The sequence below is a fragment of the Pantherophis guttatus genome, chromosome 5 (assembly GCF_059756535.1).
Source record: "Pantherophis guttatus breed Tessera chromosome 5, ASM5975653v1, whole genome shotgun sequence".
In the NCBI taxonomy this organism is placed as follows: domain Eukaryota; kingdom Metazoa; phylum Chordata; class Lepidosauria; order Squamata; family Colubridae; genus Pantherophis; species Pantherophis guttatus.
In genome coordinates this window covers 2713014-2727623 of record NC_142067.1, presented here as the reverse complement: position 1 = coordinate 2727623, position 14610 = coordinate 2713014, and the positions used below count along the sequence as shown (strand labels likewise).

Sequence of the window (14610 nt, the reverse complement as noted above, 5' to 3'; positions counted from 1 at the left end):
CAAGCCAATCAGCAGTGCCAGGTTTTAAGGTTTTTACCAAAGGCCGAAAAGGATGGGGGCAGATCTCACCTGGGAAGGGTTTTGATGTCCATGTTTACACAGCTTCCTTAGCTCTCATTCCTGCATATAAGCCACCATTCCTGGATTTGCACAGGTGACCACCTACAAGCAAACCTCAACACAGGTGGAGTGTTTTTGTGGTTTTGATCCCAGGGATAAAAAAACCCTCAGATCTAAGTTCATAAAAACTCATAACTCTTTGCCCTTGTATCTAATGATTTATGTTGATTGCTTCTATTTAGCATCCTATGACTCTCACTGAGTGTTGTATCTTACGATTTATGATGATTGTATTTTATGATTATGATGATCACGATTTATCACTTGCTCCTTGTACTGCACTGCGACCTTCTGCACTGGAGACAAATTCCTTGTGTGTCCAATCAACATTTAGCAATAAAGAATTCTATAAAGAGCCTTGGTAGTACAGTGGTCTAAATCACCCTGTTATTAAAAAACCAGCTGCCTGCAATTACTGCAGGTTCGAATCTCGCCAGGCTCAAGGTTGACTCAGCCTTCCATCCTTTCAAAGGTAGGTGAAATGAGGACCCAGTTTGTGGGGGCAATAAGCTGACTTTGTATAAATATACAAAAGGATGAAGGCTATTGCTTAGCGCATTGTAAGCCGGTGTCTCTGGAGAAGGGTGGCATATAAATCAAATTTTAAAAAAATTATAATAACTGTAATTGAAATTCAAATTCAAATCCTCTTTCTAAATCAAATTCAAATTCTATTCCTATTCCTATTTCTAATTAATTCTAATTCTAAACTCTACTAATTGTAAACTCTACTAATGCCCAGCTGCTGTGGTCTAGAGGTGGACCTCTTGCTTCATAATCAGGAGGCTGTGAGTTCGATGCTAGGTAGAGGCAGATGAAGGGTTTCCTGCTTGGGCAGGGGGTTGGACTAGATGACCTTCAAGGTCCCTTCCAACTCTGTTAATCTGCTAATAAAATGTTTTCCTCAAAAAAAAAAAAACTAATTCTAAACGTTAGAAAAGAAGCCTGCAAGTCACCTCTTCCCGTTTTTCTCTCTATGCTCCTTTTCCTAGCCAATCAAAACAGCCACTGCGGAGAGGAGGCTCCTGATTGGCGGCGGCGGCGGCAGAACAAACTCGCCGCGGAACTTGGAATCCGCGGAACAGGGAATAAGTGGGAACCATTTTAGTGACGGACCCGGGACCTGCGGGGGAACGCCATTAGGGTGACCTATTCGGATTCGTGATTTCACCCCCCCCGTTGCCGTGGTTACCGCCTGGAGGGTCGGGGGCGTCGCTGGGGATCATGAGCGCGGCCTTGGGGAAAGTAAGTATCTTGGGGGGACGCTCCCCGTCCCGAACCCACCCCCCCACGGGGTACCTTTCCCCATCTTTCCCTGCCTCTTTCAAGCGGCTGTACTCAGAATGGGTGGGATTCCAGTTCCCATCATGCCCAGCCAGCCCATCTGGGAGTCCTCAAGTGGGAAAACGTGGGTGGATGGAAATGGGGGGGGGGGGAACTGAGCGAGTGCATGGGAAAATGAGGAATTACCTATATATATATAGGTGCTTCTATAGTTTATCCAAACTTTATAATGGGGACATTTCCCCCCCCCCAAACTAGGGATGAAACTACATTTCTCTGCTTTTGCCCTTTCTGCTTTATTTAGTTGGGATTTAATGAACTTTTCCCATTTCTTCAAATTTTTTTTTTATAAAATTTGTAATTTTATTATAACACACACACACATATATATATAGGCTGTACACCGCCCTGAGTCCTTCGGGAGAAGGGCGGTATAGAAATAAAATAATAATAATAATAATAATAATAATAATAATAATAATAATAATAATATGACATTCACATAAGATCCAACATATAAATATCTTATCGTTTTTAAGCATCGTTTCATCATGGTCTTCCTTCTGTTATTTTGTCTTTTTCCCCCTGTGACTTCATTTCATTCCTCTCTTTTTCCCCCATTTCTTCAATTTTTATCCCGCTTTTCTTATTGTTTATAAATAACATGCCCGCCCCCACTTCCCCCAAGAATAGCTACTGGCAGTTCTCGACTTACAAGAGTTTATTTAGTGACCGTTCAAAGTTACAACGGCATCTGAAAAAAAAAAGGGAGTTATGACCGTTTTTCACACAACCAATCAAAATTCAGACGCTTGGCAACTGGCATGTACTTAATGACGGTTGCAGTGTCCCTGGGGGGGGGGTGTCATGTGATCCCTTTTTTTGCGACCTTCTGGCAAGCAAAGTCAACGGGGAAACTAGATTCACTTAACAACTGTGTGACTAACAACTGAGTCAAAGTTGACTCAGCCTTCCATCCTTTCTAAGGTAGGTAAAATGAGGACCCAGATTATGGGGGCAATAAGGTGACTTTGTATAAATATACAAAAGTATGAAGGCTATTGCTTAACGCATTGTAAGCCACCCTGAGTCTCCAGAGAAGGGCGGCATATAAATCAAATTAAAAAAAAACTGCAGTGATTCACTCAGCAACGGTGGCAAGAAAAGTTGTAAAATGGGGCAAAACTCACTTAACAAATTTCTAATTTAGCAACATAAATTTTGGGCTTCGTTGTGGTCATAAATCGAGGACTACCTGTATTTTCTTCCTAAAAATGCCCCCGGTGGATAAGTTCCAAGCCTTTTAATTTGTTTTTAAGATGTAAATCTAGTGTCTGGACACTCAAGAGTAGTGGTAATCCTTGATTTAGACCACAATTGAGCCCCAAAACAGTGACACAGGTGGTATCCAGGTAGTCCTCGAATTACGACCACAATTGAGGTCAAAATTTATATTGCTAAGCGAGATAGTTAAGTAAGCTTTGCCACAGTTTACCAACTTTTCTTGCCACAGTTGTTAAGTCAATCACTGCAGTTAAGTTAGTAACACAGTTGTAAAATGATTGTAGCTTTCTCATTGACTTTCGTTGTCAGAAGGTCTCAAAAGACGTGACCCTGGGACAGTGCAACCATCTTAAGTGTCAGTTGCCAAGCGTTCAAATTTTGATCACAACGAAGCAGAAAGAGAAACGTAGAACATCAGCCATACTATGGTTTCTTCCAAACAGCTTTTTGGGTTTATACAATCAATTTGCGAAAGTCACTAAGGAGTAACCTTGTAGTTTGGAAAGGGCTTGGTATGTTTTTCTTATTTTGGTAACTGATGATTTAACTTCCTTGCTGCAGGTGTTGTCCCTAGGAAAGGAATCTGTTTTAAAGCAAGGATCTGGTTTTTTCAGGTAAGGTACCCAGTGCTCTGCAGATTACAGATAATCCTTAACAACCATTTGTATAACTATTGTTTGAAGTTACCATGGCCTTGAAGGTAGTGACCTATGATTGGTTCTCACACTTATGATCATTTTAGCACCCCCTTGGCCACTTCATTAAGATTTGGGAGCTTCGGCAGAGAAAATACATTTGGAAGGAGAAATAATTTTAAAAAAATTAGATTGTGCAGAAATGAATAGATTAACTTTGATGATTAAAGAAAGAGAGGATTCAGAATACTTTAAGATTTGGAAACAATTTTACCATTGGTTAGAAAAGAGATAACAAATAAGTAAATTAATAGTTATGTATAAAAATGCTACAATTAGAATATTGTGTTAGTGAAGAATTGTAATGGACTTGGCAAGAATGAAGATAGAAGAAATAACAAAAAGAAGTTTTGGAGACAACACTGAGATGTTACATGGAAGGAATGACTGATTTATTGAATGTTTGTTTGTTTAAAAAATAAAAAATTTAAGGACAAGAAGAATTCAGATGCCCAACCTTATTGTAAATATTGTAAACAGGGAGCCGCGTGACAGGACACATATTGATAGGACAAATAAATTAATGCAGGATTGTTTTCTTTGGCTTTATGACTTGCACTCTTTATATAGATTTGCAAAATTGCCAATTGGGCTAGGAGCATTGCATTCGAATTACTTTTTTAATTGGACAACCTCAAGAGAGCTGTGAAAATTTTTATCTCGTGGAAGTACGTGCTATCCAAGCATAATAAGGATTTATTTGTCTGTTTGCTTTTTTAGCCTTGCATTCAAATCATCCGGAAGGAATCCAATCTGTTCTATAGGTAAGAAGATTTTGTTGGCTTTTTAAACCATTTGTTATGGTTTAACCTGGGAAAGAGATCCGTCTTTGGGGCTATGCTGTGGTATGATGAATTTGCTACCCAGAATTGTTTGTTACGAGTTGGGCAGCAAATAAATCCAATAAATAAATAAATAAATGGATGGATGGATGGATGTTATGTTCACCCTGTTTTGTCAAAAACAGTTGGCCACAGAATAGGCAATTGCTCCTGGAAGCACGAAGCCGAGAACACCAGCCTGAAGATGACGAATGAGACTTCGTCGAAACGTCGCCAAGACACTTCCAATTTTACGCGGGAGAAGACCCGAATAACCAAAGACCTACATACAAACACCCGCGAAAACCTGAGAAAACATATATATATATATATATATATATAAACATATATACATGTATATATATATATAAACATATATATATAAACATATAAACATATAAACATATATATATAAACATATAAACATATATATATATATATATATGTTTTCTCAGGTTTTCGCGGGTGTTTGTATGTAGGTCTTTGGTTATTCGGGTCTTCTCCCGCGTAAAATTGGAAGTGTCTTGGCGACGTTTCGACGAAGTCTCATTCGTCATCTTCAGGCTGGTGTTCTCGGCTTCGTGCTTCCAGGAGCAATGTGAGATCGCAGCTGTCTCTTCCTTTTAACTGCTAGTGGGGGTGTGAGCTGATTGGGTGGGAACTTGGCTGTGTTCTGATTGGGTGGAGGTGTGTTCTGATTGGTTAGGGGCTTGGCTGTGCTCTGATTGGCTGGGGGTGTGTTCTGTTTGGGTGGGGGCTTGGTTGTGCTCAGCTTAGTCTGAGTTGCAGGGGGATTTGAGCTGGTGAGCTGCGTTGTTGTTGTTTGGCTTCGTGTTTGTGGCCGTGCGAGCTCTTCATGGTGGGTGTCAGTCTGCTTCATGTATGGATTGGAGGGGTTTAAAGTGGCTAATGATGCAGCTGCGGTCTGGCTTCTGGTCCTTGGTCGTGGCTCATTATCAGTGTGGGTTTGAGTCTGCTTTCTGCGTGGATGTGTGATGGTGACATCAGGTGTGGCACTCGTGAGTGTGGGTCTGGTGTCATTGGTCGTGTTAGGGACTCGTTTGTCAATAAGGGCTGGTAACCGCCTACCAGCCATTTGGAAACCCGCCCTTATTGACAAACGAGTCCCTAACACGATATATATATGGTATCCTGCCTAAGCAGGGGGTTGGACTAGAAGACCTCCAAGGTCCCTTCCAACTGTTATTCTGTTCTGACCTGTCCTGTCCTATCCTGTCCTATCCTATCCTAATCTATATCTTATCCTATTATTTCTTATTCTATTCTTATTTATTATTGTATTCTATTCTATTCCTTATTCTATTCTATTCCTTATTCTATTCTATTCTATTCTATTCCTTATTCTATTCCTTATTCTATTCTATTCCTTATTCTATTCCTTATTCTATTCTATCCTATCCTATCCTATTCTATCCTTATTCTTTTCTAGTCTATTCCTTATTCTATTCTATTCTATTCTATCCTTATTCTTTTCTATTCTATTCCTTATTCTATTCTATTCCTTATTCTATTCTATTTTATCCTATCCTATTCTATCCTTATTCTTTTCTATTCTATTCTATTCCTTATTCTATTCCTTATTCTATTCTATTCCTTATTCTATTCCTTATTCTATTCTATCCTATCCTATCCTATTCTATCCTTATTCTTTTCTAGTCTATTCCTTATTCTATTCTATTCTATTCTATCCTTATTCTTTTCTATTCTATTCCTTATTCTATTCTATTCCTTATTCTATTCTATTTTATCCTATCCTATTCTATCCTTATTCTTTTCTATTCTATTCTATCCTTATTCTATTCTCTTCTAAATGGTATCCTGCCTAAGTAGGGAGTTGGACTGGAAGGCCTCCAAGGCCCCTTCCAACTCTGTTATGCTGTCCTGTCCTGTCCTGTCCTATCCTATCCTATCTTCTCTTCTCTTCTCAATGGCATCCTGCCTATAAGCAGGGGGTTGGACTAGAAGACCTCCGAAGGCCCCCCTTCCAGCTCTGTCAAATCTCCCAGAGGGCGCTGAGGAGAAGGCGAGGGAAGGAAGGGGTTAACTCTGCCTTCCCGCTCTCTCTCTCTCTCTCTCTCTCTCAGAGCGTGTCAATCAAGTCTCCGTAGCCACGCCTCTTCGCTCCCTCCACCTCTCGGCTCCGCTCGGCTCAGCAGACGGACGCTTTTTTCCTCAGCTCCCGATTTTTCAAACCTCAGACCCCAGGAATTTAAGACCCCCACCCCACCCCACTCCCCACCCCCACCTCTCCAAGGAGGAGGTCAGGCCCAGCGGGGGGCGCGAACCCTGGAAATGGAGCCTTCCGCGGCGGGAGGCAGCCGCCGCCAGGAGGACGTGAGTGGGGGAGGGCAGCGTTCGCCAGGCCCGAGCGCCCGTTTTGCTCCCCCGCGCCCAAAATGGCGGCCAAAATCATGGCCGAGGCACCATTTTTCAGGATGGCCGGGGAGAAGGAGGCGCGCATGCGCCAGAAGGCCTCGGGCGGAGACGTTGCAAAGGCAGAGCGTGGCGGGCAACGGGGGCCCCCTGGTGGCCAAGGCCACCAGCTCCCGCGCAACTGAAGCCCTTCAGGCGGCTACCCAACCTCGGTCACCAGATGGCGCCAGAGAGCAACTTTCTCAGCAGCAGCTTCCAAAGATAGAAGGCGACCACGTTTCAAATCTACTCCCAGCGGAAGGAGCTTGCGGGGAGCCGGCCCCTAAGAGGGAAAGGCCTACCCCAGAGGCTACCTTCACTCCTACAGCGGCGGGGCTCCGCCCAAGCCAGACCCAGCAGATAGAAATTACCCCACAGCTGATACAAATGATCTCAGAGTATATCCATCGGGCCATTGTCGCAAGAGTGCAAGAAATGTGGCCGGCAGGCTCTCCAGCCCCTGTCGGCACCTTACCCCAGAGGCAGCCAACTGCAGCCAATAACCGAAGGGACTTACCTGTTCTTCCCAGGCCTCGTCCCCCGGCCTCTTCCATAGAGGGATTTTTCTCAGACGATGAGGAAGAAAAAGAGCCAATGCTATCTGAAGACAAAGGAGTGGCTCCGGACCGCCCAGTTTTCGGAAAGCTCTTCAACCCTGCCTTGTTTGACACGCTTCTCCGCAAAGCCAAGGCCACAGTTGCCACGTCAGATCCGGCCTTGGGCTTATCTGCCCCCAGTCCTCAGCCATTTCGAGGCAAAGGAAGTTGGCCCTTCGAAAGTCAGCGCTCACATGGAGACCCAAATGGCACAAGACATGCGAAACGACATCAGCGAGCTAGAGCTCAAAGCAGCCCACTTAGCCCTCCGACGGTTCCAGACCCTCATCTCCAGCCTCCACATACTCATCCTAACAGACAACATAGCCACAAAGACCTATATCAATCGCCAAGAGGGCATCCACTCCAGGTCCCTCATGCGAGAAGCCAGGCACTGGGCGGAATCGGGGCTAATCAGGAAAGTACTGGCGGAGGGAGCGGACTTCCTACTTTTAGTTCCCCACTGACCCAGAAAGCCATGGTTTTCCGATCCAGTCAACTTATCAGTCTCCAGGCCCTAGAGGATCCCACCAGGCAAGATCGCCCTCAGTCAGGGAGTTCTCTTCCACCCAGCGCCACAATTGATCCAACCAACCGTTTGGCACTTGAGTGGAGAGCTCTGAAACTGGCCAACTGCTCTGACCAGGTAATACAGACCATTCAAGCCGCTAGGAGTCCATCTACCAACAGGATTTACGATTCCATCTGGAAAACCTTCTGCGCCTGGTGCTCCAAAGCCTCTCTTGATCCCCTCTCAATCTCATTGGCCCGAATCCTGGAGTTCCTACAGGCTGGGCTAGACGAAGGCCTATCACCCAATACGATACGCAGACAAGTGGCCGCCTTGTCGTCCGTGTTATTTGGTGAGAAAATGGAGTCCCTCGAACAGCACCCTCTTGTGCGCAGATTTATCAGAGGCGCTGTTGTGATCTCGGCATCCCGAAACCAAGAAGCGGACTCCTCGTCCCAATAAACCCTCTTTTATTTAATTTACAGTGAATTCCTCTCCAGCAAAGTCTTTCCCCTCCCACAGTCTTTCAAGATAGTTCACAATTACCAACCTTTATCAGGCTTGGAGAGTGGCCAGGCTGATATCTTTCAGACACCGCAATACTTGGCAAGAATGCAGAAATGAACTAATTAAGCGAACTAATTGTCTCCTGCAAACTCCCCTCCCTGTTCGCTCCTCTTTTATTCCCCATGGGAGGGGCCATTCATCGTCCACCTGTGGCCTTACTCCCAAGTCGACCCTTGTTCTTTAGCTGTTCCCTTTGTCTGGCAACTCTGCGCATGTGCACACTTGGATCAGGCTCCAATTGTTCATCTGCCACACTGATGTCTGACTCTGAAGGCAGCTGATAACTGTCAGATGGCCCTGGCCCTCTCTCTGCCTCCGACACAGAGCCCTCATCAGAGCCTTCCCTAGACTCCAGGACTGGCCCATGTTCCTCCCCAACCTCCTCACTGTCCGAATCTACTGCCAGCTCTGCTGGCCGCTGGCGGGCCACAACAGGCGCGACTAACTTAAAGCCTTCGACGATACACCAATATCCCACCTGGGAACTACCTACAGTCCTCCAGTCTCTCTTCTACACCTTTCGAACCTTTGTACTCCGCCAGCCTTGGTTTCCTCACCTGCAAGGTCTCCTTTCTCGTGGCTATCACCTCGCCGAGGTGCATCTCCGAGTTAGCAGCCCTCTCAATACGGAAGGATCTATGCGTTTTCTATCCCAACAGAGTTATTCTTGCGCTTGGACCCTTCGTTCCCACCCAAGGTCAAGTCCTTATTTTACAGGGCACAAGAACTGATTTTATCGGACTTCTGCTCTAGTCCAACCCATGCCCTAGAGAGGAAATGGCACACCTTGGACGTCAGGAGGGCTCTCCGCGTCTGTATCAAGAGGACAACTTTCTTTTGGAGATCAGAATCCTTCTTTGTGTCGTTTCAACCCTCCACATTGGATAATAAAGTCACAGCATCAACCATAGGCCGGTGGATACTGGCATTCATCGCCAAATCATAAGAACTTCAGGCTCTTCCATTGCCTCAGTGAGTGACAGCCCACTCCATTAGAAGCGCGGCCACTACAGCAGCGTGGGCCACGCAGGCCTCCATCAAGGAGATACGCCGAACAGTGACATGGTCTTCTCCATTTCCGTTTATACGGCATTATAAGCTGGATGCCTTCGCTTTCGCTGAAGTGGCCTTTGGCAGATGAGTTCTCCAAAAAGTATACACGGACTCTGGACCAGACCGCTGCCCACCCTTAGGACGCTCCGGCTTTGGTATGTCCCATTCCTTGGATTCTCTGCTCAGCACAATGGAGAAGGGGCATTGGTCTTACCTGACACGCTCCTTCTCGGTGTGCCCCACCCTGGCGGCCATCTGGCCCAGAGTCCAGGAGTGGTCAAGTCAGATAGAAAAACAAGTTCAAGTCGATCATTAACGCCTTCGTCAAAACTGGGGATGCAGACGCGAGAGGCGTGCCTACGAAAGATTGACAGACTCCGTCTAAAGCGCAGGAAGGCAGAGTTAACCCCATTCCTTGGATTCTCTCTCAGCACAACGTGTCAGGTAAGACCAATCCCCTTCTATTCTAAATGTAAAAGGTTGAGGTTTTATGCTATTATATTCTATAGCAGGGGTCTCCAACCTTGGCAACTTTAAGACTTGTGGACTTCAACTCCCAGAATTCCTCAGCCAGCTTTGCCGGGTGTTGAAGTCCACAAGTCTTAAAGTTTTCCGTATTGTGTTTCCCCCCCCCTCTTTTAAAGGCAGCCTACAGCAGAGTTTCCAAAGACACTACAGGTCCAAGCCTACCCATGGTATCGGCCGGTATAGACATCTTCTCCCGCCGGAGGTGAGCATTAGGAATCTCTCGCTTTGCTGATTTTGTTGCTTCTTAAAGACAGATTTCCAGAGCGACATGATTATCAGCTGAGGATTCTCTGGATTAGAAGGTAAGGGGGGGCTATTATAGGCATTCCTCGATTTATGACCACAATTGAACCCAAAATGTCTTTTAAGCGAGACGCTTGTTCAGTGAGTTTTGCCCCATTTGATGACCATTTCTTGCCACCATCGTTAAGGGAATCACCGCAGTTGATAAATTAGTAACACGGCCGCTAAGCAAATCTGGATTTCTCATTGATTTTGCTTGTCACAAAAGGGGATCACGTGACCCCGGGACACAGCAGCGGTCATAAGTATGAACCAGGTGCCAAGCCTCTGAATTTTGATAATGTGACCCTGGGGAGGCTGCAAAGGTCGTAACTGTGGGAAAACGTGCGCCTCATAATGAGCTATTATAAATTGAGGACTACCTGTATATATTTAATAAACCCTGCTGTCATTTTCCCCAGGTCCCTCAAAAAAGGAAGAACCATGTGGAGATGAAGGAAATTGACCCTGGCACAGAACACCAGTATGGCACTTTAAACGTCGTGATGATGGGCTATGACGTCTCTCTGGTGGAGCACTACGCTCAGTACGTCCATCGCCTCTGCAACAAGCTGTCCGTCAAGGTGGTCGAAAGGTAAAACTCGCTTAGCAACCGTATGTAGCCAGAGGCTGAGGAGCTGAGAAAGCTACCTGCCGTGAAGAAATTCTTGCGAAATTAGCTGCAGGGCTAACCTCCTAGTAAGGAAATGCCCTAGTAAAATAGCTAATATACAAGCTTTTCTTTTGAAATTTCTTCTGATTTTGGAATTCTGAAATAATCTATTAAGAGATTAGAATATCTCAAAACCATTATCCTTCATCAAATCTCAAGGACGTCCCTACAGTTCGGAGAAAGGCGGCATACTAGTTGAACAAATGAATAAATAAATAAATACAGGAGCTCCTCCGTAACAGACAATGAAGAGAACAATAAATGAGGCAACGTCTTTCCGTACGTTGCAGGAACATCGGAAAAGCTCAGGAGGCTCTTCAGCCAACACAACATACGTGCACCCTTCAAACCCAAGAATACACTTAAGACAGAGGTCTTCAAACTTGGCAGCTTTAAGACTTGCGGACTTCAACTCCCAGAATTCAAAGCAGTTCAAAGCAAAGCTGGCTGAGGAATTCTGGGATTTGAAGTCCACAAGTCTTAAAGCTGCCAAATTTGAAGACCTCTGCACTAAGTAGTGGAGAGTGGGGGGCTCCATTTTGCTGTGGCTTTTCTTCCACCAATATTTTGGGTTAATATTTGGAAGGGATTCAGAAGGCAGAAACCTATTTGCCTTGTATATGCTCTATTCAAGAGAGGCTCTTACCGATATACATACATAAAGCTATGGAAAAGCCACAAAGCATATAAAAAGATGTGGAGAGACTAGAAAAGAGTGCAGAGAAGAGCAACAAAGAAGATCAGTGGGCTGGAGGTTAAAACATGAAGAACGGTTGCAGGAATTGGGTATGTCTAGTTTGATGAAGGACTAGGGGTGACAGGATAGCAGTCTTCCAATACAACCTAAGGAGAAAGAATTTTTTACAAAATGATGTATGGTCGGTTATGATGTAACTTGAATGAAAAGGACTAGGGATGACATCATAGCAGTAGTCCAGTATTTGAGGGGCTGCCATAAAGAAGAGGGGGTCAAAATATTCTCCGAAGCACCTGAAGGCAGGACAAGAAGCAACGGGTGGAAACTCGTCAAGGAGAGAAGCAACTTAGAACTAAGGAGAAATTTCCTGACAGTTACAACAATGAGTCAGTGGAACAACTTGCCACCAGAAGTTGTGAATGCTCCAACACTGGACGTTTTTAAGAAGAGGTTGGATAACCATTTGTCTGAAGTGGTGTAGGGTTTCCTGCCTAATCAGGGGGTTGGACTAGAAGACCTCCAAGGTCCTTTCCAACTCTATTCTGTTCTAACCCCCTGCTCAAGCAGGAAACCGAATGGAATGGAATGGAACAGAGTAGAAAGGAGAGGAGAAAAGAAAAGAGAAGAGAAAAGAGGAGAGGAGAGAAGAGAAGAGCTTCATTGTCACTTTGAATGTACACCACTCGGCATACATTAAAAGGAAATTTCGTTGCATACAGACTAATACTAAGAGCAATATAATAATATATCATTTCAGACTAAAGGTTATGCAGTCAAGAGAAACGATATAATAATTTCCTCCCTCTCTGGTGGCTCTTTCCCCAGCTATGCCATGCCCACGAAGACGGTAGAGCTGGTGTTGGCCGGGGACCACGGCACCAAAGTGCGTGTGGACGGCCACCTTACAAGCCACCAGCGTGTCGTTCAGGTAGGTTGCCTTTCTGGTTTCATTTTCAAAAATGCAGGCAGGCCTTGACTAACGGAGCCCCAAATTCCTGTCGCTAAGCGAGACAGTCGTTAAGCGAGTCTTGCCCCATTTTACGACCTTCCTTGCGAGAGCTCTCAAATGAATCACTGTTGTTTAGTGAGTAACTGAACGGTTGTTAAGCGAATCTTAACAAATTTTGGTAATTCGTTTTCTCTGGAAAAATGATTTTTTTCCGTTCCTCCAGATTAATCAACTGACTGCCATCTTTACTCCTATTTTCTTGGAAATTATTCAGAATAACCTGCCCGAAGGAGTCCATCTATTAGTGAAAGAGGTATGTGGGTTTCTTACTGAAACTTTTAAATTGAGAATAAAATAACCAAAACCATCAATAAATTTAACCTCAGTAACTTAAAAGAGGAGAACAACAACTGTGGGGTCCTTGGTGCTCTCTGAGCTGGGTTGTTTTCTTGCAGACGTTTCATGACCCAACTAGGGAACATCATCAGTGCTAGAAGGGAGTGGGGTTTGTGGAGGAGGAGGAGGAAGATTGTGGGGTTCCTTGGTGCTCTCTGAGCTTGCTTGTTTTCTTGCAGACATTTCATTACCTGACTAGGTTACATCATCAGTGCTTGAAAGCTGGAAGAATATAAAACTGGCTTGTGCGTAAACAAACCTCTCAGGGAGCGCCATTAATTTCCCAAGGAACCCTCGAATTCTCCGGACCACAATCTGATAAACCCTGACAATAAACCAAGTTAAAAGTTAATTTATAAGATGGTTTCATATATTTTTTTTAGCCGAGTGTCATGCACAAATCCAGCCTCAATATCTGACAAAACATAATTTCGAATTGAACCGCACAAGTGGCTGGCTGGAGTGCGTGTGTGTGTCAGCCTGCCACTCGTGCTGTGCTGCACATGTGTGCGCTGGCCCGCCATTCACACAAGGATGCATGTTTGCACGTGTGCGCTGGCCTGCTGCTCGCACGGCCCAATCCTCCTCTTCCCTCCCCGTGCTGGGCCAAGCTGCAAAGGTTGGGGATGTTGGCTTAGATCAGGGGGTCTCCAAACTTGGGTCTCCACAAGTCTTAAAGCGGCCAAGTTTGGAGACCCCCGGCTTAGATGATCTAAAACTTCTCAGGTACAAAGGCTTTGCAACTTTCTCAACCCTCCCGAAAGATGCTTTCCTCCAAGCAACCACATTGTCTTTTAAGATCCAAATGTTCGGTTTGTTTCTTTCCTTCAGCACACGGAGGAAGATTTCAGAATTCGATTGAAGGTCCGGCCAGAACTGGATGAGCTCCGGGCCAAACTGCAGTGAGACGGGGGCCTGGTGGCCGATTGTGCTTTCCATCACTCCGAAAACGTCCTTCCAGGGTTCTTCAGCCAGCATGGGTTGGACTTCCAACTCCCAGAATTCCCCCATAAGTACAAAAACGTGGGGGTGGAGGATGGAAGCAGAAACAGGTCTCCTGTATGAGCAGGGGGTTGGACTAAATGACCTCCAAGGTCCCTTTCAACTGTTACTGAGTGCCAGCAAGCTTGGTTCCATCCCGTAACCTTCCCATCCTATAACCACAATCTGGCCGCTTGCACCTCCCGAAAGATGCTTTTAAAAGTTTGTTTTTCTTTTTAAACCAAAAATAAAAGCATGAAAAATCCAACGTGTAGCAACTCTTTTATGTATGGTGATGTTGTCCAAACAGTCCTTTTCAGCGCGAACGTTGCAGCGTCTATGCCCTGGAAGCAATTTAAGATGTAGTCCTCGACTTACAACAGTTAATTTAGTGACAGTTAATTCAGTGCCGTTGTTAAGTTACAACGGCACTGAAAAACGTAGGACCGTTTTTCATACTTACGCCTTTTTTTTTTTTAGCATCCCGATCACGTGATCAATGTGATTCGGATGTTTGGCAACTGATTCATACTTAGGGCCATTGCTGTGTCCCAAGGTCACGTAATCCCCGTTTTGCGACCACCTGGCCTGCGAAATCAAAGGGAAAGCCGGATTCTGTTCCTAACTTTTATCAACTGCGATGATTCACTTAACCACGGTGGCCGGAAAGGGTCGTAAAACGAGGCAAAACTCACTTAACAAATGTTTTGCTTAAGAACAGAAGTTTGGGGCTCCGTTGT

The 14610-nt window shown here is 45.0% G+C and overlaps 1 protein-coding gene across 2 annotated transcripts; it reads left to right on the top strand.

Annotated features, from left to right (window-relative positions):
- The first annotated feature begins 1177 nt into the window (after positions 1-1177).
- On the top strand, positions 1178-14138 carry MRPL48 (mitochondrial ribosomal protein L48). 2 transcript variants are annotated; one of them, XM_060682727.2, is made up of 8 exons: positions 1178-1365; positions 3250-3302; positions 4104-4147; positions 10009-10094; positions 10597-10769; positions 12370-12472; positions 12717-12806; positions 13721-14138. In XM_060682727.2, exons 1-8 carry the CDS (start codon positions 1345-1347, stop codon positions 13793-13795), a joined length of 645 nt encoding a protein of 214 aa, XP_060538710.2. In that variant the 5' UTR covers positions 1178-1344; the 3' UTR covers positions 13796-14138. The 2 variants fall into 2 exon arrangements, with proteins under 2 accessions (XP_060538710.2, XP_087751850.1); XM_087895724.1 differs by lacking the exons at positions 1178-1365; positions 3250-3302; positions 4104-4147; positions 10009-10094 and adding an exon at positions 6509-9808.
- The last annotated feature ends 472 nt before the right edge of the window (positions 14139-14610 follow it).